Source organism: Mycetomoellerius zeteki, unplaced genomic scaffold (assembly GCF_001594055.1).
Source record: "Mycetomoellerius zeteki isolate Tzet28-1 unplaced genomic scaffold, Tzet1.0 scaffold369, whole genome shotgun sequence".
Classification (NCBI taxonomy): domain Eukaryota; kingdom Metazoa; phylum Arthropoda; class Insecta; order Hymenoptera; family Formicidae; genus Mycetomoellerius; species Mycetomoellerius zeteki.
This window is the reverse complement of record NW_017257359.1, coordinates 1,593-26,349: the sequence shown is the minus strand read 5'-3', so window position 1 is coordinate 26,349 and position 24,757 is coordinate 1,593. Positions and strand designations below refer to the sequence as shown.

At 29.6% G+C, this 24,757-nt stretch overlaps 3 protein-coding genes across 4 annotated transcripts; 2 read left to right on the top strand and 1 right to left on the bottom strand.

Moving 5' to 3' along the window:
* Positions 1-356: 356 nt before the first annotated feature.
* mbt (serine/threonine-protein kinase PAK mbt) lies at positions 357-4,667 on the bottom strand. Of its 2 annotated transcripts, none has more exons than XM_018453246.1 (7): positions 4,512-4,667; positions 3,762-4,134; positions 3,097-3,487; positions 2,006-2,416; positions 1,210-1,742; positions 756-909; positions 357-647 (listed from the first exon to the last, which is right to left on the bottom strand). In XM_018453246.1, the coding sequence occupies exons 2-7, from the start codon at positions 4,127-4,129 to the stop codon at positions 486-488; spliced, it is 2,019 nt and encodes a 672-aa protein (XP_018308748.1). In that variant the 5' UTR covers positions 4,130-4,134; positions 4,512-4,667; the 3' UTR covers positions 357-485. The 2 variants fall into 2 exon arrangements, with proteins under 2 accessions (XP_018308748.1, XP_018308746.1); XM_018453244.1 differs by having other exon boundaries at positions 4,467-4,548.
* Positions 4,416-16,383, top strand: LOC108725925 (uncharacterized). The gene is made up of 9 exons (XM_018453241.1): positions 4,416-4,628; positions 7,709-7,982; positions 8,285-8,756; positions 9,035-9,138; positions 12,355-12,678; positions 13,624-14,092; positions 14,537-14,636; positions 14,730-14,855; positions 16,279-16,383. Exons 1-9 carry the CDS (start codon positions 4,416-4,418, stop codon positions 16,381-16,383), a joined length of 2,187 nt encoding a protein of 728 aa, XP_018308743.1.
* Positions 16,384-20,459: 4,076 nt separating this feature from the next.
* LOC108725924 (uncharacterized) lies at positions 20,460-22,771 on the top strand. Its single transcript, XM_018453240.1, has 3 exons — positions 20,460-20,490; positions 20,701-20,970; positions 22,248-22,771. Exons 1-3 carry the CDS (start codon positions 20,460-20,462, stop codon positions 22,769-22,771), a joined length of 825 nt encoding a protein of 274 aa, XP_018308742.1.
* Positions 22,772-24,757: the final 1,986 nt, after the last annotated feature.

Here is a 24,757-nt window from a genome sequence, read left to right as displayed (position 1 = left end):
GGTAATGATCATGACTTGGACTTTCCTATTTAATATTTTCTAAAGTATAGCTCTATAAAATTTTTTTCATATATTACATATGTATATTAGACATGACCGCAAGGATTTGCTTATATATATTAAGATTCGAAGTTTTATATAGAAATCTAAAAATTGCGAATAATGGAAAAACATTATTCTCTTTGGCTTCAGAAGATGATGCCAATTTCAATACTTTTAGAATTAAAAATTCTCAAGCGTCAATATTATATGGTATTCCAAATTCGTACGTATGACAATTTTTATGAATATTTCATTATTTCTCAATCGGTCATGTCTATCGCAAAAAAAGACAAAAACCCTCTGGATGGCAGATCTGAAATAATTCATAAATTGCTAAAAGCTGCCTTCAGCGAATAAGTAATTCAACACGATATTGTCGAGAATATTCTAGTACAGAAATGTCTGCCTTGACTAACATTCTAGCTTACGAAGGTGTAATCTCGTTAACAATTTGTGTGTCTGGCGCCTCTCATTAATGGAATCAAGATACTAGGACTTTGAGCTTGCCTAAGGAATGGATGTTGTAATAATTCAGCTGCCGTGGCTCGTTGCGCTGGATCACGTACGAGCATTCGCTCAAGGAAGCCTTGAAGACGTGGACTAACCTGAGAATAAAGAAAATATCTTGCTCACTTTTTGAATTTAGAATATGTCTACTGATATGATCACTCTGATATTTGTGCCAAATTAATAAGAAATGTAAATGATCTTACTTTATGAAAATTTTTTAATTTTGGTGGTGGCATATCCCTGATGCGTCTCATAGCTTGTAGAGGTGGTTCATTGAAAAATGGTGGCTCACCGTCGATCATTTCAATAATCATTATTCCTAACGACCAGATATCCACTTCAGGTCCATATGGCAACCTATAATTGAAGATAAAACAATCATTTTAATTATTTACCAAAAAATTGAAATAATTAAGATATTTGAGATACACCATTCCATGTATTAAAACATTTTATTCTAAATTTTTTCAAAGAATGCAAGATTTTACAAAAAAATTAAAAAATAAATAGGAAAAGTACATTTCTCATATATTTCATATATCTATTATTCTCATTACACATCTGTAATTTATTTTTTTTATAATAATTTGAATAATGAAGCATAAATTTAATAATTTGTATATTACTGCATTAAAAAAAAAAGCAGATACAGAATACCTTGAAATAACTTCAGGACTCATCCAGTATGGGGTTCCTACGAGAGACTTTCGCTTTGGTAATTCTTGAGAGACTTGAGCACAGAAGCCAAAATCTGACAGTTTTACTCTGCCATCTGCCGTAAGTAATATTGAATCAGACTTAATATCCCTGTGTATAACACCTTGCGAGTGTAAATATGCCAATGGCTTAAGACACTGAGAACACACTGTAGCTATCTGACTCTCATCCATTCTTGAATGTGTTACAATATCGGTTAGCGCACCACCCTCTAGGTACTCCATAACGACCCATAATTCATCGTCTACCAAGAAACTATTATACATCTCAACTATATTTGGATGATGGTAGTCTCTCATAATAACGACTTCGTTAAAAAGTAATTCGCGTCTTTGCTGTTTCCTTAAATCCATTTTCTTGACCGCAACCTGACGGTTTGTACTCTTATCTGTAGCTATGCATACAGTTCCAGTGCTGCCTTCACCAATCTTCAGGAAATTCTCCAAATTTTCTCTTGGATCACCTTGGCTTACCTAAATAAATAAAGTAGGATGCATAAACGCCATTGAAAAATTAAAATTCTAGACTGCAAACTTGTTTAGTTCATTTAATTGCAACTCATACTTATAGCAATAATATAATAATTGAATTAGAACTATTCATTTATAGAATATACTGTAAAAAATATAGATATTTTAAAAATATTTTTTAAATAAAAAAATTATGTCACGATTAATTGTAATATACTGTAGTGTGCAATGAATAAATTTTGTATTAATATAAATTTTATACATACCACCATTTGTAAAGCAGCCCGAAACTGTTCATGTGTAAGTCTCTGCTCCGTTTGTTTATTAGTATTGTTCGAATTTGCACTAACTGCTAAGTTTCCTGAAGAGACGGCACTTTTCATATTCTGATTTTGATCTGGAGTAGAACTAGTGCCTGATACTGCAGACGGTAAGTTAGGCTTTGATAAATTATGCATTGATTGGGACGTTTCCATCGGCTTCTTCAAATGTGATTGGAGATTAGATGAATTCTCAGGCATGTATGCCTGAGAATATTTATTAATATTATGTGAACTCAGTTGACTCAGAGGTCGTTGGGAAGCTATTGAACCGACTGGTGAAATTTTTGGCTGTAGCTTGTATAATAAGACATTTTGACCAGTTTGATGTTCCCTCGATGCATCTATAGTTGAACCCTAATAAACCAAATAATATTACTATACAATTGTATATACTTTAGAGTATATAGTTTGTTTTTCTTAAAATCTAAAGAGACTAATATTTCGACTTTTGCATCTTGATAGAATACAATGTGCTTATATTGTCTTTCCTGTCAAATTGAGTTAAAAGACTCAACATACGTAATATTATTAGATTATTAAGAAGCCAAATTATATAATTACATCATTAAGTTAATTTAAAAGGTGATAAATTTGCAAATGTTTTCAAATTGCTACAGTTTTAATATTTCATACATACATATATAAATGTATACATGAAATTGAGTTCAAATAATATTAATAATATCCTCAATATTTCACATATACATATTATTCTTTTAAAGATAGAATATATGTAAACTATAGAAATCAATGCCTTAAACGGTTTAGCTGAAATCTTAAATGCTTATATGATTTTGTGTGAATTTATATACTACGTATGTACCAAAAAATCATTTCGGCGCGCGTTTCAAAGGATTACGTACGTAGTATATAAATTCACACAGAATCATAGAAGCATTTAAGATCCAACTAAGCCGTTTAAGGCATTGATTTCTATAGTTTGTATTATCTCTCTCTCTCACATATACAGTCCTACAATATATTATATAGAATATATATATATATTTTTTAATTGTGTGATATCTGATAATTACCTGTACATTGCCATTATAATGACCTGACGTCATAGCCATTTGTGAATTTAGTCTATGAAATTCTGTATCAAGAAGTTGCGGGGTATTTGGACTTTGTACTGGAACTTGCGAATTTACAATAGGACTTAAGTTTTGAAAATTTAAAGATAAGTTTGGTACATTCGATCCCGAGTGAGCTAAATTTGGTGAAGATTGCATATTAGGATTGAGATTTTGAAGATTTGGGAGCATGTTCTGCATACTGGAATTCAGTCCACTGCCAACATTCGGTGAATTTTGTCTTAGTTTATCGATATAGTTATGTGGCTTGCCAAAGTTCGTAAAGCCCTGATTAACATTTGAAGGTATCTCTTGGCCTTCAGGGACAGATGGCGGGAGATTGCTGTTATGCCTGCAAAATAAGAAAACAAAAGAAAAAATTATGCTGTCATTAACTCATCAAAATATTTCTATAGATAATGCAAGAATATCTAATGTATTTAAGACACTTAATTTATTTCTATCAACTATGTATAGATATAATTGTATGTTTACAGTGCCAGTCTTTATCAACAAAAATTTTGCTATACATTATGACATATATACTTTTGTATCATTCTTTATGTAAATCTACATGTTTGATGCAACATAGTAAATGCATTTAAGAAAAAGCTAAATTACAATACCTGTAATCTCTCCTGAGTCGTGGTGGACTCGAAGAACGCAGAGAATTGGAACGGGCGACTGTACTAGTCTTAGGCAAGCCATTCTCAACAGTTCTATCAGTGGCAAGTGGTCTGCTTATCCTAGGATCGTTATGGCCTCTTACAATGGTCTTCAAGTCGAGGATTTCGGTAGGTGTGATTTCGCTTGGATCAACCAAGGGCAGTGGTCTGTTGGTAGACTTCAGAATCTGGTTATTCCCGACTATGGAAGCCCATTGCAGCGGCAATCCGACAAACTTGCCCTCACGTTTATCAAATCCAGTATGCACTCTGTGCTCAAAGTTAGTCGGTGTGGAGATCTGTGGTTTCTTTTTCTTCTTGGTAAACATTATCCCTGCATTCAAAACAACAATTATTAAGATCGTGCCTATGAGACAAATGAATATTGTAGCATGGTAATTTCGTTGGCAATATTATCTAACAGCGACTATTCTATTAATAATAAAAGTACGCGGTTCTGTCTGTCAGAGATGTATCCACTTGCACACGTTTATCCCTTAATCACAGCCGCCCATGTATTCCGCGGATAGTTTCTACTGGTTGAAAGGGCTGTGACATGTGAATCGTACTACTGTAGTATAAATCAAGCGTACAGGGCGCAGGAGTAGCGTGAAAATGTGTGAAAAGAGCGCGGGGCGAGGGAAGCCAAGTGACAGCAACGCCTACCGTGCGACGATACGATCTCTGCGATGCAGCCCCGCTGAAGCTCACCAAGTTGGGATTAGTGAAATACGCGAGGACGTGCTCCTCGGACAACTCAGGCAACTCGTGGTGTGGATGCGGAATGCAATGATGTCGGAACATAGGCGATGTCGCGCGTTAAAACACATAAATACGCCATTCATCCGCCTCAACAGGGACGACAGGTCGCACTCGCACACCGGCGCTCCGCGCGGTGAGCTTACGAATCTTTCGTGGCATTTAGTTCATGACAATTTGTTGAAACGTGCATGCGTCGCGGCGCACGCGCGCGCGCGCGCGCAAGGTAAATGCGGCACCTGCGCGAGCGAGCGTGAAAACGGAGGCCGCACCACGACGTACCGGAAACGAGAGCGGGATAGAATGTGAGAGAAAGTGATCGTGAGATCGTGATCGCGGAAAAAGAGTAATCGCGTGGAAATCCATCGATCAAAGATCGCGCGATGTCTCAGCTCAGCGAACTTGTATCTAAGATTACCAGCCTTTGAACTTTGAAGAATATATGTACTTTTTTTGAAATCATAAAACTTATAACTGATCATTAATTAAAATTTTATTTATTTATGAAATTATATTAATAAGAATTATATCAATAAAAATTGTATTTTGGGGAAATTTTATTTTATTAAATATCTACATATAATGCATAAAAAAATTATACCTCTATTCTAATCTAAATGTGTTTCTATTTTTTTCATTCAAAATAAATAACGAATAAAGTAATAAAGAATACGTTTTAACAAAATAATGCAAAAAAAGTTTAAAAAGTTATTCATATTGTTTTTATTATTTAAATTATATTTTATAGAAATAAAAATATTTTTTAAACATTCATTTTTATTAAAAGATTTTACTCTTTAACACATTCAATATGACGAAAATAATAAATTGAACAAATAACTGAAATGGCTAGCATTAAATTAATAAACAATTACATTATTTATTATTATTTTATTATATTTATATTTTATAAACAATTACATTATTATTTTATTATATTTTGATATTTATAAATAAATATTGTGTTTTTATAAATAAAATGAAGTATATTACGAAAAAATTATTAACTGTGTGTTAATGTTATTAATGTATTTCTATGTGTGCACGCGCGCGCGCGCACACACACCCAAGCAAAACAACAAGTCGTTATGATATCAAAATGATGTCAAAATGATTTCAAAATGATCATTAAAAGTCATTTTTCAATCGTTTCCGATCCATTTTAATGTCATTTTGACGTTATCGTGACTTGTATTCTGTTTAGGCGCGCGCGCGCGCGCACGCACACACACACACACACACACACACACACACACACACACACTCTCTCTCTCTCTCTCTCTCTCTTGCGCGCGCGCGCGCATACACACGTGAGAAGCAAAGAACTTTAATGAAGCACCCTAAAGAGATATAAATCTGACAGTGCGACCTCTTCGTGTGGTGTACCTTAGATAAATGCTAACATTCGGCAATACTTAAACTTTAACGGCGCACATCTGAAATAGTTTTATATAATCAAATGGCATTTAATTATACTGCTTTGAAAAGGTTTCGAGAGATGTCGGCTATAAGATTTAATTTTACAATAAAAAATAAGGTTTCCCTTTTTTATTTGAAAAAATCAAGGTGATTTTGATATGACATTCCCAAGATTGATGAAGATCAAATCAATATCATCACATGATAAATAATTTGGTACCTTACAACTTTTGTGAGAACAATTTTTTCCGAAAACGTCGTCTTTCCGAACTATGTATATATATATTTTTTTATTGTGTGTATATATATATATATATATATACACACAATAAAAATATGGAAACTTATGATATTTTGATAGATGAGCACTGTAAAATTAATGATTGACCTCGAACAATTGACCCAGCATTAAAGTCTCGACACAGTTAGTTATTGTTCGGTCAATTTTATGGTTTAATTCCCAGTTAGTTAAGCGTGCACTAATTGAAATGACTTTCAACTTCAAGTGATTGAAGTTTTCGTTTAAAGATTTCTTTTAAAACAGATCACGTAGAATGTAGATAAATGGAAATTAAATGAATTGAAATAAAAGTGAAGTAATTATTCTTTAGCAGAAGATAAAAATGAAAAAAAATTGTTTTCTTCATAAATGTATTTTTTCTTACGACAAGGGTATACAAAACAGAAGAATATCCCCGACTTACATTTTTTATGAATAATGTTTCGTCTTCAACTAGATAGACACGTAAAACTTTTGGTTTTTGGTTTTTGATAAATAATTATAAAATGTTTCTTTTAAGTAAAATTGAAATTTTTTTGCTTCGTTTCTTAAGGAAAGAGACAGGGAAGAGAGAGAGAGAGAGAGAGAGAGAGAGAGGCATTTCGCGTACACTATCCATATAACAACTAATTCCTAAGAACTGTCATGCCACGATGAAAAAAAGTTTCTATAAGGATGCATCAATAATGCATCAACACACAAACGCGATATTATTTTTTTTCTCAATTGTCTTCATTTTGTCGAACATGCAAAAACTTCGAAGTCAATGTCTTTTAGATCAATTTTCTTTTACCGAACACCGAGGGACACTGTAATATATTAATCATATGAAATAGTCACTGCACTTATTGTAATATGCAATATTTATGATGCATCGATTATTCTATAGACCCTGTGTTTAGTACGTGAATACGTCATGTCACGAATATGCGCGATGATACTTGACTAGTGGGGATGAAAATATTTTTTTTACGAAGGAAAATAATACGTGACTGACCTTAGATATGGATGCTATTAAACATTCGGGATATACAGGTTCGTTATTGTTTTTAACTTCCATTAAAAAACGTTTGTTTAGTGCTCTTAAGAGTGTTTTGTTTGCTTAATATGCGATAAAGAAACATTATTTTGTTACATATTAATATATGTATTTATATAAATTTATCATTTTATGAAATATAATATGTAGATATACGTTATATAAACTTTTAAATAATTTTTAAATAATTACTTTTAAATAATTTATATCTATCTATTGAAAAGTTGTATCATTATTGTATGTAATTTATATTATAAAAAAAGTAAAGAGTATGATCGGGTACTCAATTTTTTCAAGTTGAAGAAGATAAAACAACGGATGAAATTGAGACATTAAAAGAAATATTCCATTTGCCTGAAACCATAGAAATAAGTCTGATATGGTAGAATTAACGAATTTACACTTTGATAGCTAGATTTTGAATGGGCGGTAGAATTGAATCGCCGTAGCCTGGAATTTATCGGACTTTGGCCAAAAATGAAAGAAACAACGCGAGAAAAATTAATGTCTGACATACGAGTGTTACTATTAATAATTATGCTAACTTTTTTTGGTGTGATTCCCTGCATACATTCTCTGATAAGAATTTGGGGCGATTTAATGTCTATGACGGACAATTTACAATTCACTTTACCTTTAGTGTCGATGATAATGAAGCTCATCGTCATGTGGAGCAAAAAAGCTGGTAAATAAATCTCCCTTGTAGCATTTTGGCACAGAAAAGAGTATGGATCTCTAAAAACAATATTAAAATATATCGTTGTATAATAATAACATTAAGTCTTTAAAAATAGTATTATAAATTATTAAAAAATTGAGCAATATATTTTTCTTATTTGTGTCTGTTTAATAATAATTATTAAATTTTATATGTTACTGATAAGTTCTTATATATATATTATTATTATATGTTATTTATTTATTACAGTTTATGTTATTTATTATAGTTAATTATTGTATTTACTTCTTTGTAATCTATCTTTTAAGCTCTTGCGCCACTCTTGTACATGATTGCTAAAGATTGGCTAAAATTGAAGTCCGATGAAGAACGGAAGATCATGATAAGATGTGCACGGATCCCTCGCATGATCATAATCTGCGGATTTGTCATAATGTTTGCGTCATTTATTTTATTATTTATTCTTCCGTGCTTCGGGATTACCATGCGATACATAACAAACGTGACCGATCCGGGCAAACCATTGCCCCTGCAGACATATTACTTCTATGACACAGATACAAGTCCATACTTCGAACTCACATTCGTCGCACAAGGTGTTACTCTCATGGTGTCTGCCATGGGTTATACGGCGATTGACAGTCTCTTTGGATTGCTGATTTTCCATGTCTGTGGTCAATTGAAGAATCTTAAGGGCCGTTTAATGATAGGTTCTGAAAAACAATCAAATTTCAATTATGTTTTAGCAGATGCCATAATGGATCATGTACGCCTTATCAGGTTTCGTACATGATACGCATTCACTATCATGATGAACGCTCATTATTTTATATAATAGTTCTAATTATTTCATGTAACGGTAGATGAAATAAAGCTACATGATATAATTAATACATATATATATTTGTTTAATAGAAAAATTATAACGCTTCTGAAACGTAAAATTGCAAAATTGCAAAATTTAGTGTAGTATTTTTTAGTCATGATTAATAATAGATATAATTATGACACGATTCTTCAATTTGTACAATTGTTAATAAAAATTTTGTTTATTATAGATGTATTAAAATCATTGAAAGTACATTTACTTTGATGCTTCTTGGATTATTCCTCTATTTCGGCACATTATTTAGTCTATATGGATTTTTACTAGTTACCGTAAGTCAATAACTTTTATATATATGTATATTATATATATATAATATATATATTGTATATATATATGAATGTATCCGATTATTACATATACACAAATAAAATCAATAATAAAATAAATAAAGATAAAATAAAATGCATAAAATTGTAATTATTACTTTATTAACATATGACAGTTAATAGTATTTTTTAGTATTTCTTTTAGTATTCCTTATATTAATTAATAATGTAGATTGTCACTGATGGACGCCATTTATCTTTCGTGAGACTGTCATTCCTTGTAACAGTCGTTGCAAATATTTTTGCACATATGTGCTTATATTGTGTGGTTGGAGAATGTCTAATAGCGCAAGTAAGTTAATTATTATTATCTTAATAAATTTATACAAATACTTTTTTGCTGCAAAAGTGTGATAAATATTTTAATTTAATAAAAAAAGTTATTGTAAGAATAAATGTACATTCTTGTTTTCATGATCGAGTTTGAGTTATTGTATCTACAGAATTTCAATATGAAACAAAATAATAACTTCGATAACGTTGAATTATGTTTATATAATTAATTTTTTAAGGTTTATAAATTTGTACGAAATACATTTTCAATATTTAATAAGATTATATCGCATTATATAGTGCGAAGGTGTCTATCAAGCTGCATGTAATTATCGTTGGTATGAATTGGAACCGAAGCAAGCCAGAAATCTAATTTTATTGATGATTCGCGCAAACATGTCACTTTACGTAACAGTTGGAAAAATCTTTCCTCTAACGATGAATACCTTCTGCAGTGTAAGCATACGTTTAGCTATACACAATTTTTTTAAATAAAATATCAATTATTTTATTCAAAAAACTGCAATTTAATATTTATAATTAAAATATCTTTTCGTAAAAACATTAAACCTTATAATACAATTTTAAAACAGCTTATTTATTTTAGCTATTAAAAACATCAGGCGGTTATATATCGGTTTTGCTTGCACGACGTGATTAATGTATATCATTAAATTACATTAATAATAAGCATAATGATAAAAACAATATAAATATTATTGATATAGACACAAGTGCTGGGCTGGACATTATTTGAAATATCTACTTACATCTAAAATGCGTTATATTTATTTTACGTTATATATTGTTTTATGTATTTTATATTTTTCTATTTACATTATAACCGACGAGTTATGCGGCTCAGCATTATTATATGACTACTTACAATTATATCGTAATCGTAATCAATGCATTATTGTTTTTCAATATTGGTTCAATAAATTATATAATCTTCATATTTTCTTTTATATTTTCTTTATTAAAGACTATTTTTACTTGGAATAAAATAAAAACACCTTAATTGTGTCCATTCATTATTTTATTTATATCCTAAATATGTTTTATATGCGCTGTGTTTTGCAGAGAAAACAATTTTAGCTTATCTGTTTTCATGCAATTAAAGAAAAAAGTTATAATATTTATAGGCAAATATAATAGATGTATAACATGCATGTATATGTGTGTGCGTGTGTGTGTGTAATGTATGAAAACGTTTTTGTATTTTTAGAATTTCACGAAATTATGTTATATTTATATGTATTTTGTTAATTCGTATGATATTTCCATTGTACGAGTATAGGGCTTTCCCTTCATATAATTTTTTGTTTCTTTCGTCTTATCCCACAGGTTAATTAAAAATGTATTATCCTTCGATATGCAAATGTGAATGTGTGTACGTGCATATGTAGTGAAGCACCGTAAAGTGGAAAAGATAATAATAGGTTTCATAAGCCTGGGATACGACACATGTCCCTATTTATTGCCGAACATGTTTGCAACTTTTTACTTGCTACTATACTTGAAAATTTTTTTGCATATCGAAGGACTGCTATCAAACTAGGGGGAACAATTTTAATATTTAATGTATCTGTGCCTCTCGCAAAGTAGTTAAGGTCTTGTTACAAGCATGCACGATAATGACATTTTATCTTAAGTTCTAAAAAACGGAACAGAATTGTACACATACATTAGTCAATTACATGGATATTCCCACACAACACATGAACGTTCGAAGCAAAAACGAATACATCGTTAAAAGACTATTTTTGTTTTAGTTTATCGATGCCATATACGCACTCGAAATTTTGACATTTAAATTCGGGACACCTTATATATGCATCCATACAGCACACTTCATCCTAGAGATCTGCGAACATTCTTAGGATGTTCTCAGGACATCCTTCAGAACATCTCTTGGACATCGGTGCCATATGGGTACCTTTCAATACTTTTAATAGTTTAATATTTTAGCAATATATGGCTTAATAATATAGCTTGATTTATATTTATAAGTTCTTTTGTCGATTTTAAATGCGATGGCAGAAGATTGCATTTATAGCATTTAAGCTGAACAAACTGAATGCAGAGAGAAACGTAATGATAAAACTAGCACAAATTACTTGATTAATCATGGTCACTGGAAATATTATTAAGATAATAACATTTCGGCATAGCAAGTAAGACACATAATGAATTTCACGGATATCACAATAAGCTGTTACCGCTGGAGACGTATCACCTCTACGATACAAATGAGAATCCGCAATTTTACGTAAAATACGTATTATGTTCAGCTTTATGAAGATAATAAATATCAAGAGACACGGTAGACTGGCGAGTGTCTCGCGCTAAGTGAACGCGCAGCGCAAGGTTGTATTTATCCGCGTTTGACGACATATAAAAGAGATATATTTTGAGTTTTTGTGATCGGTGTAAAGAATCCATTAAATATACAGCTACATTTCGAAGAAAAAACATATTGCGAAGCAATATAAAGTATAAATAAAATTTTTTAGATGAACATTTGATAAACTTATAATGTACGGAGATGCAATATTTCCCATCTCTTCTGATATTAGATAAGTAATAAACGATATTGTCATATACAATATATGCTTGTAAAGTTTTTTTGCGTTACCAACATTGGGTATACTGTCTTAATATTTAATGTAACGTTGGACGAAGTTACGGGGTTTTCATACTTGTGCAGGGAGCATGCGCAACAATTGTTTTATACTATATGCTGGAAAAAAACGGGACATTATTCTTCAAATTGTTAACATGGACATTACCGAATCACCAGGTTATAGAGGTATTAATTCCATATAATATTTTTTTCTGTTAGTTGTGCATGTTTTACATGTCAAATGAATGAATTATTTTGGTTAAGTTTTTCAAATATTATCTTGTATAAGAATATCCCTTATTTTTTTATATAAAAATTTGTTAGATTTCGTGTGGGCAATTGAACTTCAACGCTTAGGTTTCGAAATGATTGGATTGTGGTCTAACACTGAAAAATTTAAGAAAAGTTTGTGGCCAAAAATTCGGGTCGGCGTTATTTTTATTTTATTAATATTCATTTCTATTCCGACGATATGTGCAGTTATACGTGTTTGGGGTGATATGGTACTTCTAATAGACAATTTACAGATTACAATACCTATGTTGATAGTATCTGTGAAATATGTTATTTTGCGATGGAAACAAACAGGTATGTCTAAAACTATTTAAAACAAAATATTATATTTAATACTGTATTATATTATTATACTAAAGCATACACCCTACACAGCACATTTTATCAAAGGGACATCTTGGGAATGTTCTTAGGATGTCTCTTGAAGGTGTGTGCTGCATGAGAGTTGCTTTTTTATGACATATACATATACTGTTGATTAGAAAAAATAATATCAGAAACCAGAAATTATACGTGTGATTTACATTTATAATATAACATATGTAAAAATAAATTATAAAATGTATCTACAGTGTCTCATGGGAATGTGTTGAAACTAATCAGCTGTCATTTTCAAAGGTATTCAGTTATCAAAAAAACAAAAATTGCGCTGAAAGAGGAAAGTCTGCAACTTTTAATGAGTATAAATAAAATTTAACAAAATATTTGTGTATCAATTAATTTTATTGATGAAAAATATTCTCATAATCTCAAGGGGTAATTTTTCGGAGGGTGCACCATCTGAATTTGTACAAAACACAATTTTTTTACGAAAGCTCATAAAAACTTTTTCTAACATATCGTTTTTAATATTGCTAATAACTTTTTAAATAGCTGCTACTAAATCTGAAGCTGTTTTTCGATCTTATCTGCGATTTTACATATAATTTTTAGCGCTTACTTGATTTTAGCATAATTTTTTATCAATAAAATTAATTGATACACAAACATTTTGTTAAACTTTATTTATACTCATTAAAAATTGCAGACTTTCCTCTTTTCAGCGCAATTTTTGTTTTTTCAATAACTGAATACCTTCGAAAATGAGAGCTGATTAGTTTCAACACATTCCCATGGGACACTCTGTATAATAATTTTCTTTTTAATTGAATAACATATACCTATAAATAATAAGTTTAACATTTTATGTTCTTAAGAATATTTATATATATTTCATTTATATTTATTTATATTTTCAAGTTCTCTGGTCAATTATGAATATGATAGCGGAAGACTGGATGGCACTCAAACTGGATGAAGAAAGAAATGTGATGATAAAACGAGCACAAACAGTGCGTTTTATTATGATAATTGGTTATATTTTCGCGATAATAGGATTTCTTTCAGTAATCGTCCCTCCTTATTTTGGCATTCAAGTAATGTACGCCACAAATTTCTCGAATCGGAGCAAGTTGTTACCACTGGAGACGTTTCATTTCTACGATATAGATAAAAGTCCTCAGTATGAATTGACATTTTTCATTCATGTCATAACAACCTTATTAGCAGCTATTATTTACATGTCTATAGATATGTTTTTGATACTAATAATTCTTCACATTTGCGGTCAGTTAGAAAACTTCAAATATCGATTACTTAGTTTGGTTTCGTGCAAAAATTTCAACAAAGTTCTAAATAATATTATAGCGACACATCTACGACTTATCAGGTACGAATTTTTATTGCGACAAGCAACAATAAAAAGTTTAACAAAATAAGTTTAGGGATACCACTGAAAAAATATCTTTCCATATAAAAAAAGGGTTTAAACTTTAAGTATTATATTATTTCATTCACATAATGAAACATAAATATTAATGGTTGATTATGCGTTATTAAATAGTATATCATATTTTCTATTGTTTGCCTTGCAAGAATTCAATGAATGAATATATTTTACAATTGATTATATTATCATTACATTTATATATTAATAATATATTTATGTATACCTAATATATTTTTCGAACATATGTTTATAGAAACTTTTTTCTGACTTTAATGTCACAAATATACTAACGATGTTTTTCCTGTATTACGTACATATTTCTAGTAGATGTTTGTACAGTTTCCTTGGTTTTAACTTGACTATCCTTTATTTTTATTCCTATAGATTCGCCGAAAAAATTGAAAATATATATTCTTTAATGATGCTAATAATGGTACTTTATTTTGGTATTGTATTTTGCCTAAGCGGTTTTATATTTACTGTCGTAAGTTCCAGTATTTCAAAAATGAAAAAAATATTTTAGTATATAGTATGTTGTATACATGTTTCTTTATTTTCTATGAGGTACACATTTTAGTTTCTTACTGATAAAAAAATGGATGATGTTGTCGTCACAAAAGTTTACTATTCAACAATCCTTGTCATTGCCTTATTGATGAATACTTTTTTGTATTGTGGTGCAGGAGAGCTTATAATGGAGCATGTAAGTTATACAGTGTATACAGAGTGTCCTATTTCAATCGATTACCCTCCCTGAAATTTTTTTTATATAACTAAAAATAAACTAAAATATTTTAAATATTATAATTATTTTACTTGTGTCAATATTATAATTATTGTTATTTCTTGAAACTGACATAAAAACTATTTTTTTGTATAATTTGTCCATAAAATATATATTACTGGAATATGTGACAATAAACTCTGAGTATGGGGTTAATTGTTACATTTTCACAGTTTTATTTAAAATTAAATAACTTATTTATACGATGATGTATTTAAGAGTAATATTTTTTTAATATCTATCTAATAGATGTATAAAGTATAATGTGAGTGTTTCACATACACAAAATTTCTTACATCTACTTTTTTCTAAAAATCATTATTCAAAAACTGACACTCGGCTTCCATCTCCCTTACATATAATTGTTTAATTCTCATAAATTAGCATTATATTATTATACTATTAAACATTATTTTTATTAAAAAATTTTTGTTAACATTAATTAAAATGCAAATTTTATTAAGTTCAATGAACTATCTGATGATTCTAATTTTTCTCTTCTAATCAACTATAAAAATCAATTAAATCCCAATTAATTTTTGCTAATATTTTTATATATAAATTTCGTTTGAATTATGATGGGATTAATATCTCCTTACATATATATATATTATTTGCTAAGTGTAATGCAGTACATCGTGCTATATGCGATCTTGAATGGTATAAATTGGAATCAAGAGAGGCAAGAAACCTTATTATATTAATGGTACGAGCTCATCAACCTTTGCGCATCACTGCAGGAAAAATTATTCCATTAACTATGGGTACTTTTTGCAGCGTAAGATTATTTAATATCTTTATATTTAATCTTTTTACAAATAATGTCAAATTTATTATATTTCTATATATGAGCTACTGTGTTTTTGTGTATGTATAGGTAGTGTATGTGTCTATATATATATTTTTTTAAAGAAAGTATTATTCATTAATTGGATCGCCAATATAAATGGATAGCGTTTAGAATGATCTTATATGTATATATGTTGTACAGTTCGGATATTGACTGATGTTGTTCTTGCTTTAAATCACGATGAGATAATTATAATTTTAAGTAAAATATAATAATTTTATAAAAATGAGATAAATTATTATCCATTGGCATACAAAATTCTTTTTACATAAATCGAAAAATAAACTCTTTTTCACCTGAATCGATCGATTGAAACTAAACCGATCCTACTTTATCTTATCTCCATAGAAATTAATTTGAAGCGAAAAATACAATATGAATTACTATTTACTATCCCGCATTTCATGTCCAAAATATAATATCAATGTATTTCCTTTTCATGCGAAATAAGATTTGTAATTTAGAAATTTGTACATTTATCGCAGTCAACAGTTATTAAGAACCAATATCAATCAGTATTTTCTCTCAGACCAAAAGTCACTGTACTTTATACTTTCAGATTGTATAAAAAACTATGCCCATTGCAGTTTCTTATGAATTAAAATTGGGCCCCGAGTGAACAGTATTGAGACAGTATTGACTAGGATTGTAAAATGACTCCTCTAAGGGCTAGAATTATCCAAAGTTTGCTGTTATAAGTATGATATATTAAAATATATGTACCATATATCAATGGTCTTATCTATATTTAGGGTGACGACAGCGGAATCATGGTGAAAGTCTATTAAGATCAAATCTGTCGTCAAAATTATCAATGGACATTTTAAAACTTGTATCAGTATTTTAATCGTGTATCCAATCAATTCCCTATGACTCATTTTCGAAATGCCTCTTCACAACATATTGTGCCATCATGTAAAACGCTGAGCATTCAGAGGAAATCGCACAACTTATGTTAAATCGTTTGCATAAATCAAATGTGTTATTTCGGTTAGTCCAAGAATAAAACTTGAATTGCAAAACTAACGCATATATCTTATCGAATGCACATGAATTAAAAGAGTATCTAGTGACTGACAAAGGATGACCTATACAGAGTTGGCATGCGATCAAATTAAACTAGAACTATGGAGAGCATTATGGAAAGATTTCTATCAAGCATACCCAACAAATTTTATACAAATGTGTCGTGATGGACGTGATGTGTTCAGGCGATAAATTTCCGATAACCAAACGTTAATACATGCTATGCTCAACACACTATGCAAGCACTATTCTATGACATTTCAGGCTGCAGATGATGTTTGCATGGTGCTGTCATGACTAAAATCTCGACGTGCAATTGAAATTTTCATATGTTATTAACGGAAGTTTATGATATATGATTTAACTCATTTAATGATATATTGATTTTGTATTTCTCGTGATAATTGTTTTGTATATGATAATAGTTTTGCTATCACGCACCATGCACAAACATAGTGCGCGCTTACGCAGCGTGTGCAGACACGACGCGCGCCTGCCTAACGCGCGCCGGCCAGACACGACTCTAGTACGCGTTGCCGCCACTAGATGATTACTCAACTCGTAAGAAGAAAATGATCAGAGGAGATAAATATATATATATACATTCAGGGTTAGCAAACGTTACTTTTCAGTTATATTGTCGTTAATTCTTATAGTAAACAATTTGATGACGATGTTGCAATTTTTTATGACGCTAACTAACTAAACGCTAAAGTTGTACTAAGGTTAGAAAAGTCACTTTGAAAAATAACTTGTCACTATTACGCGTTACACTGAAAAAGTTATAAGTATAACGTTTACGCGTTTTTTACGCGTAACGTTACTCGTTATTAAAAAATAAGGCGTTACAAATTAGGAATTATTTTTTTCAGTAACGAATGACTTTTTCAATCCAATACAAGTAACGATTGACTTTTCTATAAACTCTGATGTTAGCATTATCATCATAAAAAATTCACAATGTCATTACCAAATCGTTATTATAACAAAGTAACGATCAACAAAGTAACGGCGTTACAAGTTACGCGTTACTTCCCAATCCTGTATATATTATATATAAAAAAAAATAGGATCCTGTTTGTCAACACGTCCTCGTTGTAATTCCGTATAGTAATAGTGCAGGGAGCAAATGCGAAAAAGCCAGAATGGCGGGAGAGGGGAGCGCCAGAGGTGAGCGCTTTTTTGATCCCTTGGACGTCATAATTTGCATATATTTCGATTTGTTCATCAACGTTATGATGCTTCCCAGACTAAAAGACAACGCTGAGTCCTGGACAACCGCCCCGCTTGCCCCATCCTTGCGCCGACCCTATATCTCAATATGTGTCGCATTTTGACAGTACGTGACGATGAATAAGCTCAAGCTTTACAAAATATTACTGTAGCTCTTGCAAAAATGAATGCCATATGGTTGTGCGCATGTGATAACAATTGTATAGTATCTCAAAATACGTCCAAACTTTTACGAAGATATCTAAGTGCCAGTAAAAGCATTCATTCTTTTTCTAATTTTAGAGAGCTCCGATAAGAAATAAAAAACTAAAGAAAGGTAAGGTCCGTATATTTGCAAAAGTTTAATTTGACAATTAAGACAATAAGATAAATTTGTTTTATACTGTGTGTGAGTGCCCCCTATCGATTAATATCTGGAGACACAGTAGTGTCTCGACGCTAAGCATGGTCTTATATGACTCAAGCCTATTCACTCGGGGTTCGAATCGGGCATATAGTTCTTAAAGTTTCCATTTATGTTTTTGTATTTCCTGTATTTAAATTAAAATTTTAATAAAGGAAGAATGTGGTCTAATTAATATTCACAGTAATTCTAAATTATGATATTGTAAACCCATTGTTAAAACAGGTTAGATTTTATTATCACAATTTAAATTAAATACGATGAACATCATAACAATGTGATACAGTAATTAAACGTCAAAAAGTATTTATAAATGCAAATTAAAGTAATCGTGATCAGTCAGTATTCTGACAGATAAATAAAAATACAGCATAAATTGGCAACATAATCTTTGGATCACTTTAGCCAATATTACTCTAAAATATTTTTTATTTTCTTCTCAACGCTTCTAAAATTTAAAATAAAAATATAATTACAGGTATTAATTTTAGGTATTAAAAACATCGTCTGGCTACATATCATTTTTAGTGACAAAACATGGTTGAAGATCACGATAGCTTTTACGTACGTATATGTGTATGTGAGTGTAATCCCTATCCATACACACACACGCGCGCGCGTGAAAATCCCTATTTTTTCGTGAATTATATACGCGCACGCACACACACACACGCACACACACACACACACACGCGCGCGCGCGCGCGCGGAGAGAATTTTGTTTTAGAATTTACTCTGAAAATATGGTAGTCTTGGGACAACATTATATTTCGAAGAATTTTATGTAAATTTCTCTCATTCATTAATAAAATTATTATAAAATATAAAATAAGTTTGATTAATTTTATTGAAGTGTATGGTAAAAATCTTTAAAATATTGTATTGTATCACAACTTCTCTACCATATTTTCAGGATAAATTAAAAAAAAATTCTCTCCGTGTATAAATTATATATATATATATATATTTATATGTGTATGTATATAATATGTGTAATATTCACGAAAAATAGAGATTAAGATTAAATAAAGAAATACGAGTAAATACTGTTGTATTAAATAATTGTTATAATGTAAAAATAAAACTTTGTTTTGCCCATTAATGTTTGTTATTTGCTGTAAGATACGATCTAGACTCTGGACTATTTTCTAAATGACGATATTCTCATTGTCAGCAACAAAAACAGATCGATAGAGATTAGGACTATGTGTATTTTGTTTAAGAGAAAGCGAAAAACTTGCATTACAAAATTATAATACAAAATTTTCTTTTAATTTTTACTTTTAAATAACATTTGTAGGCTGCTGTCTTCGATGAACAAAAATATGCTAAAACAAATTGATTACCTTTTTACAAGATCCTGTTATCAGATCTTTGATAGTTACGATTTATTATAAAATTGGGGTTTTAAGATGCCGAAATATTAGTTATTACCACTATAAATGCGTGGACAATTGTGAAGTACGAACTGTAATATATTTGTATAGTATAGAGATAATTCATTCACATACGTATACTGTAACGATTGATATATCTTTGAAAAAGACATTTAAATGATAAGTTTGCATTTTCATATTATCTCATTTTCTTTATATTTTTTCGTGGCTGGCATAGTAAGTCGCATTAAAAATGCAATAGTGTTACTTCTTGTTTCGCAATATAACGAAGCAACATGAAAAGCATATTTAATGAAGCAATATAAAACATGGGAAAAACTTTTTAAGCGACTTCGGCAAGCTTATGACACGATACAGTATTTTTATCTCTTATTTTATTACACCAGACATTAACAATTTTCATAACGTAAACGTTTATAAAATTTTTTCTTATGATACCAATAGCTGTAATTGAGGATAGCATTTTTAATATTTAATGCTACATCAGCCGCGTTTGACAAGATTGTCGAGTTTTTGCATTGCAGTGTGATGGAGAGCATGCGTACATGCGAGCATTTTACATCATACAGTGGAAGCGGATAGAACGAGATCTTTTTCACGTTCAAGCTTTCGATATGGATATTAAAAAATTTTCAGGATGCAAAGGTACCAATTTAATGTAATAATTTAATGTATATAAATCCTGCTTATTATCTGTGTTTAATGTATATATAAATATAGTAAATAAATTGTATAATTTTGCATTCTTGAGGTATTGCACACATTATTGTCAACTTCTAAATCATTTAATAATTTGAACATTAATTTAGGTTGCTATTATTTTATTGAAATCGCTTATATTGTACATTTTATTAGATTACATGTGGGCAGTTAATCTACATCGTATAGGTTTGGAAATGGTGGGCTTGTGGCCTAATCCCAACAAATGTACTAAAAAAAATTTATGGCCAGGAATTTGGGTTAACATCGTTTTCAATTTACTGATATTTGTTTCTAATATTCCGATGATATGTGGGATTATACAAGTTTGGGGTAATATGGTATTCGTCATAAACAATTTAAGGTCAACGTTACCCCTGCTAACAGTAACAGTGAAATACGTTATTATACGATGGAAACGAACAGGTATGTCCAGAATTATATAAAATAAAATGTTTACCATTATACTCCGTTGGTTTGTTAAATCATTTTATGACAAATAATTATAATTATAAATATATTTTGGACTATAATAAAAAACCAAAAAGTGTATATACGATTTATACCTATGTAGCAACATTAGCAATGTACAGGGTGCTTCCGATACATACACATTAGTAAGTTGGGTTGCCTTTCGGTAGGGGCATGCTCATCCGCAGGGATCTGCTTAACGGCATGGTATAATGCAGAATAAGATTAGATCGCAAAAGACAAGATAAATTGAATTTTACATTCTGATGTACAATAATGTAAAATTCAATAATATAATATAAAGTATGTATTTAATAATACAAATAATATCTGACTTAAGAAGATTGTAAGGGCATAAAACACATATATCAATATTTATACTTTATACAAACTATATGCATATGAAAGTTGTGTTTATAATATTCTGTTTTTATTGAGCAACACATTTTTATAGATTATTTATTGTATTTGTTATTATTTTTATTATTGTTCAGCAAAAATTTTAAAAATGATAACAAAAATCTAAATTTTTTTGTATAAGTACTTTAAGTATTAAAAATAATTTATGCAAAGTTTCATTGAGATTCCAATTAGTTTATAACAAATAAATATTTTGTTTATTTACTGAACAATTAATATCTGTATTTCACAATGTAACTTTAGTTAAATAATCTTGAACTCATAAAGTACTTATATAAAAAAATTGAAACTTTTATCATAATGACAACTATTATAAAAGGTATATATAGCAATCAATGAACGCATAGCGTCACTTTCGTATGGTAGTTACATGCTAAACATTTATTATATAAGCATTTCAAGACAAAAATATTTTTTGTTCAAATATGTTTATTAAATTTTAGGTTAGATTAGGTCAGGTATTATTATTTAATTAGTAAATATATATTATATTTTATATCATATTATGGAATTTTACACTATATCAGAATATAAAATTCAATTTCTCTTGTCTTTTGCGATCTAATCTTATTCTGCATTACCATACCGATAAGATCCCTGCGGATGAGCATGCCTCTGCCGAAAGGCAACCCAACTTACTGATGTGTATGAATCGGAAGCACCCTGTACATGGAAATAATTAAATTAAAAAATGTATATGTTTCTCTTTTTAGTACAGTAGTTTACATTAACGTATGTCTTAACAAATGATTTAATATTCTAGTGCCTTTAACAATGCTTACATTTTATCTATAGTTATTTATATTTTTAAGTTCTCCTGTTAAATGTAAATATGATGGAAGAAGATTGGATGGCATTCAAGCTGGATGGAGAAAGAGATGTGATGATAAAACGAGCACACACAGCGCGATTAATTATGACGATTGGATATGTTTTAGTGATAATATCGTTTTTTACAATAATTATTCTTGCTTATTTTGGCTTTCCCGTAATGTATGTAACGAATTCCACAGATCGGCACAAATCGTTGCCATTGAAGACGTATCACTTCTACGATATAGATAGAAGTCCACAATTTGAGTTGATATTTTTCATTCATACCATAACGATCTTGTTATTTGCTATCATTTACATGTCTGTAGATATTTTTCTAGTAGTAATGATTCTTCACATTTGTGGCCAGTTAGAAAATTTTCGATGTCGATTAATTAATTTAATTTCATGCAAAAATTTTAATAAAGTTTTAAACAACATTGTAGCGACCCATCTACGTCTTATCAGGTATGAATTTTTAACAATCGAACTTTTAACAGAATTGCTTCAGAAATTTTATTAAAAACAATTTTTTCAAACACTGTAAACTTTAAATGTTAAAATTTATTATTTACAATTATTTTATTGTAATATATTAATCTTTAATGCATATGAAATTGAACGTAACATATATTTTTTGTTTACTTCTCAACTTAATAAATTATCTAAAAACAATTATTGGTTTATTGGAATGTTTATAATAATAGAAATTGTTAATTTACCATCACGTTTTGTGAAAGATCGTCATTATATTACAGTAATTTTAAATTAATTAATAGACTAATTATTTCTGTGACAAAGCACGGATATAATATATAATTTCTTTCAATAATTTATTTATAAAAATTAAGTTAAAGCTTATTTAATTATTTTTTTTGTATTATGGAATATTTATTTTTATTGATATTGAGGTTATTAAAGTAACTTCAGTTTTCCATGAAGCTTATATTTTTCGAGATCCCGGTATTTTTTCCTTACTCTGTGAGTTTTACTGATTTAACATTATAACAATTTTAAATACTGTTATTCTTATAGATTTGCCAACAATATCGAAAATACGTATTCTTTACTGATGTTAGTATTAGTACTTCATTTTGGTATCGTATTTTGCCTAAGCGGATTTTTATTTACTATTGTAAGATTCAGTAAAACAAATGTGAGAAAATATTTTAATGTACACATAAGTTTCTTTATATTCTTATAATGTATATATTTCAGACAATTGCTGATAGAAAAATAGATAAAGCTATTATTGCACAAGAATGTTTCTCGATTTTAAGTATTACTGTCTTATTGATGAATACTTTGCTGTATTGTGGAGCGGGAGAGCTTGTAGTGAATCAAGTAAGTTATACTTACAATGCTTACATAAGTAAGATATATTTATAATATATACAAATATTTTATTGTGGTATATTTTATATCTTGGAATAAACAATTTTATGTTCAATAATAAATTTTTTTTGATATTTAGAATAACCGAGCGTCGTTGACCTTGACTTTAACATATTGCATATATTGTCATGACCTTGAGTGACCTTCGAAAGGTTTCAACTCCCGCTCGTTATTCGTTCAAAAGTTATTAACAATCAAAATTAATTATTGTCCCTGATATTTTGAACTGTAATACAGCATTTTATACAACAATTTTCGATTCTATCTTTTTACGCGGATAGGGATAGATGATACGCGTATCAAAATATGATAAAAATCGTTAAAAAAATTGTCCTCTTATAGGTATAAAAGAAAGGATTTTTTATTACAAAAAGATTGATTTGAAATAGTGTTAAGATGATTTTTAAAATATTGATTTGAAGTTGTAAAATATTGATTAGAAATCATCTTTGAAACTATTTTTTTTCGTTCCGATTTTTTTAATAAAAAAGTCATTTCTCTTTTACTTAAAAAACAATTTTCAATCGATTTTTCATGTATCGATACGCGTATCACCCATCCTTACTTACGGTACTTATGAAGCGTAACAACCTTCCACATAAACATTCTCTGCTTTAATTAAATAAAAATGTAAATTTTTTATATAATTTAAATTATAGCAGAAAATATGTGAGTCGAAATTTACACTTACATATTCTCTGTTCTAATTTATTAAACACCTGAATTTTTTAATAATTTGACGTATTAATATTTTGTTATTAAACACAGTAGACTTTTTTAACGTGAATGTGCAGGGGAAAAATGTGGGATGGGGACTTCACTTTGCAAGTGTTATGCTTCATTCAAGCAATTGAAGATACTGAGTTATTTCAGTTATTTGTGATAGTTGAAATTTTAGTTATATAATTAAATATATATTTACATTGTCAACTTTATTTGTTAGTAACTTTTGAATAATGAGCGAAAGCTAAAACTTTCCGAAGGTCATGAATAGAGAAGGACCTTGACAACATATTAAGGTGAAAGACCTGGGTCCGTTATTGTATACATGCACCATTTATTTCGTATATATTTATGCATGTTAAATGAACATCTCTGAATGAAAAATAACGAT

Coding starts and splice junctions, on each gene's coding strand:
- mbt (XM_018453246.1), bottom strand. CDS start 4,129: ATGTTTACCAAGAAGAAAAAGAAACCACAGATCTCCACACCGACTAAC. Junction 2,417..3,096: donor ATTATAATGGCAATGTACAG/GTAATTATCAGA, acceptor TTGGTTTATTAG/GGTTCAACTATAGATGCATC. Junction 910..1,209: donor AGTCCTGAAGTTATTTCAAG/GTATTCTGTATC, acceptor CTTCAATTATAG/GTTGCCATATGGACCTGAAG.
- LOC108725925 (XM_018453241.1), top strand. CDS start 4,416: ATGTGTGAAAAGAGCGCGGGGCGAGGGAAGCCAAGTGACAGCAACGCC. Junction 7,983..8,284: donor CATGTGGAGCAAAAAAGCTG/GTAAATAAATCT, acceptor CTATCTTTTAAG/CTCTTGCGCCACTCTTGTAC. Junction 8,757..9,034: donor GATCATGTACGCCTTATCAG/GTTTCGTACATG, acceptor TGTTTATTATAG/ATGTATTAAAATCATTGAAA.
- LOC108725924 (XM_018453240.1), top strand. CDS start 20,460: ATGGATATTAAAAAATTTTCAGGATGCAAAG. Junction 20,491..20,700: donor AAAATTTTCAGGATGCAAAG/GTACCAATTTAA, acceptor ACATTTTATTAG/ATTACATGTGGGCAGTTAAT. Junction 20,971..22,247: donor TATACGATGGAAACGAACAG/GTATGTCCAGAA, acceptor TATATTTTTAAG/TTCTCCTGTTAAATGTAAAT.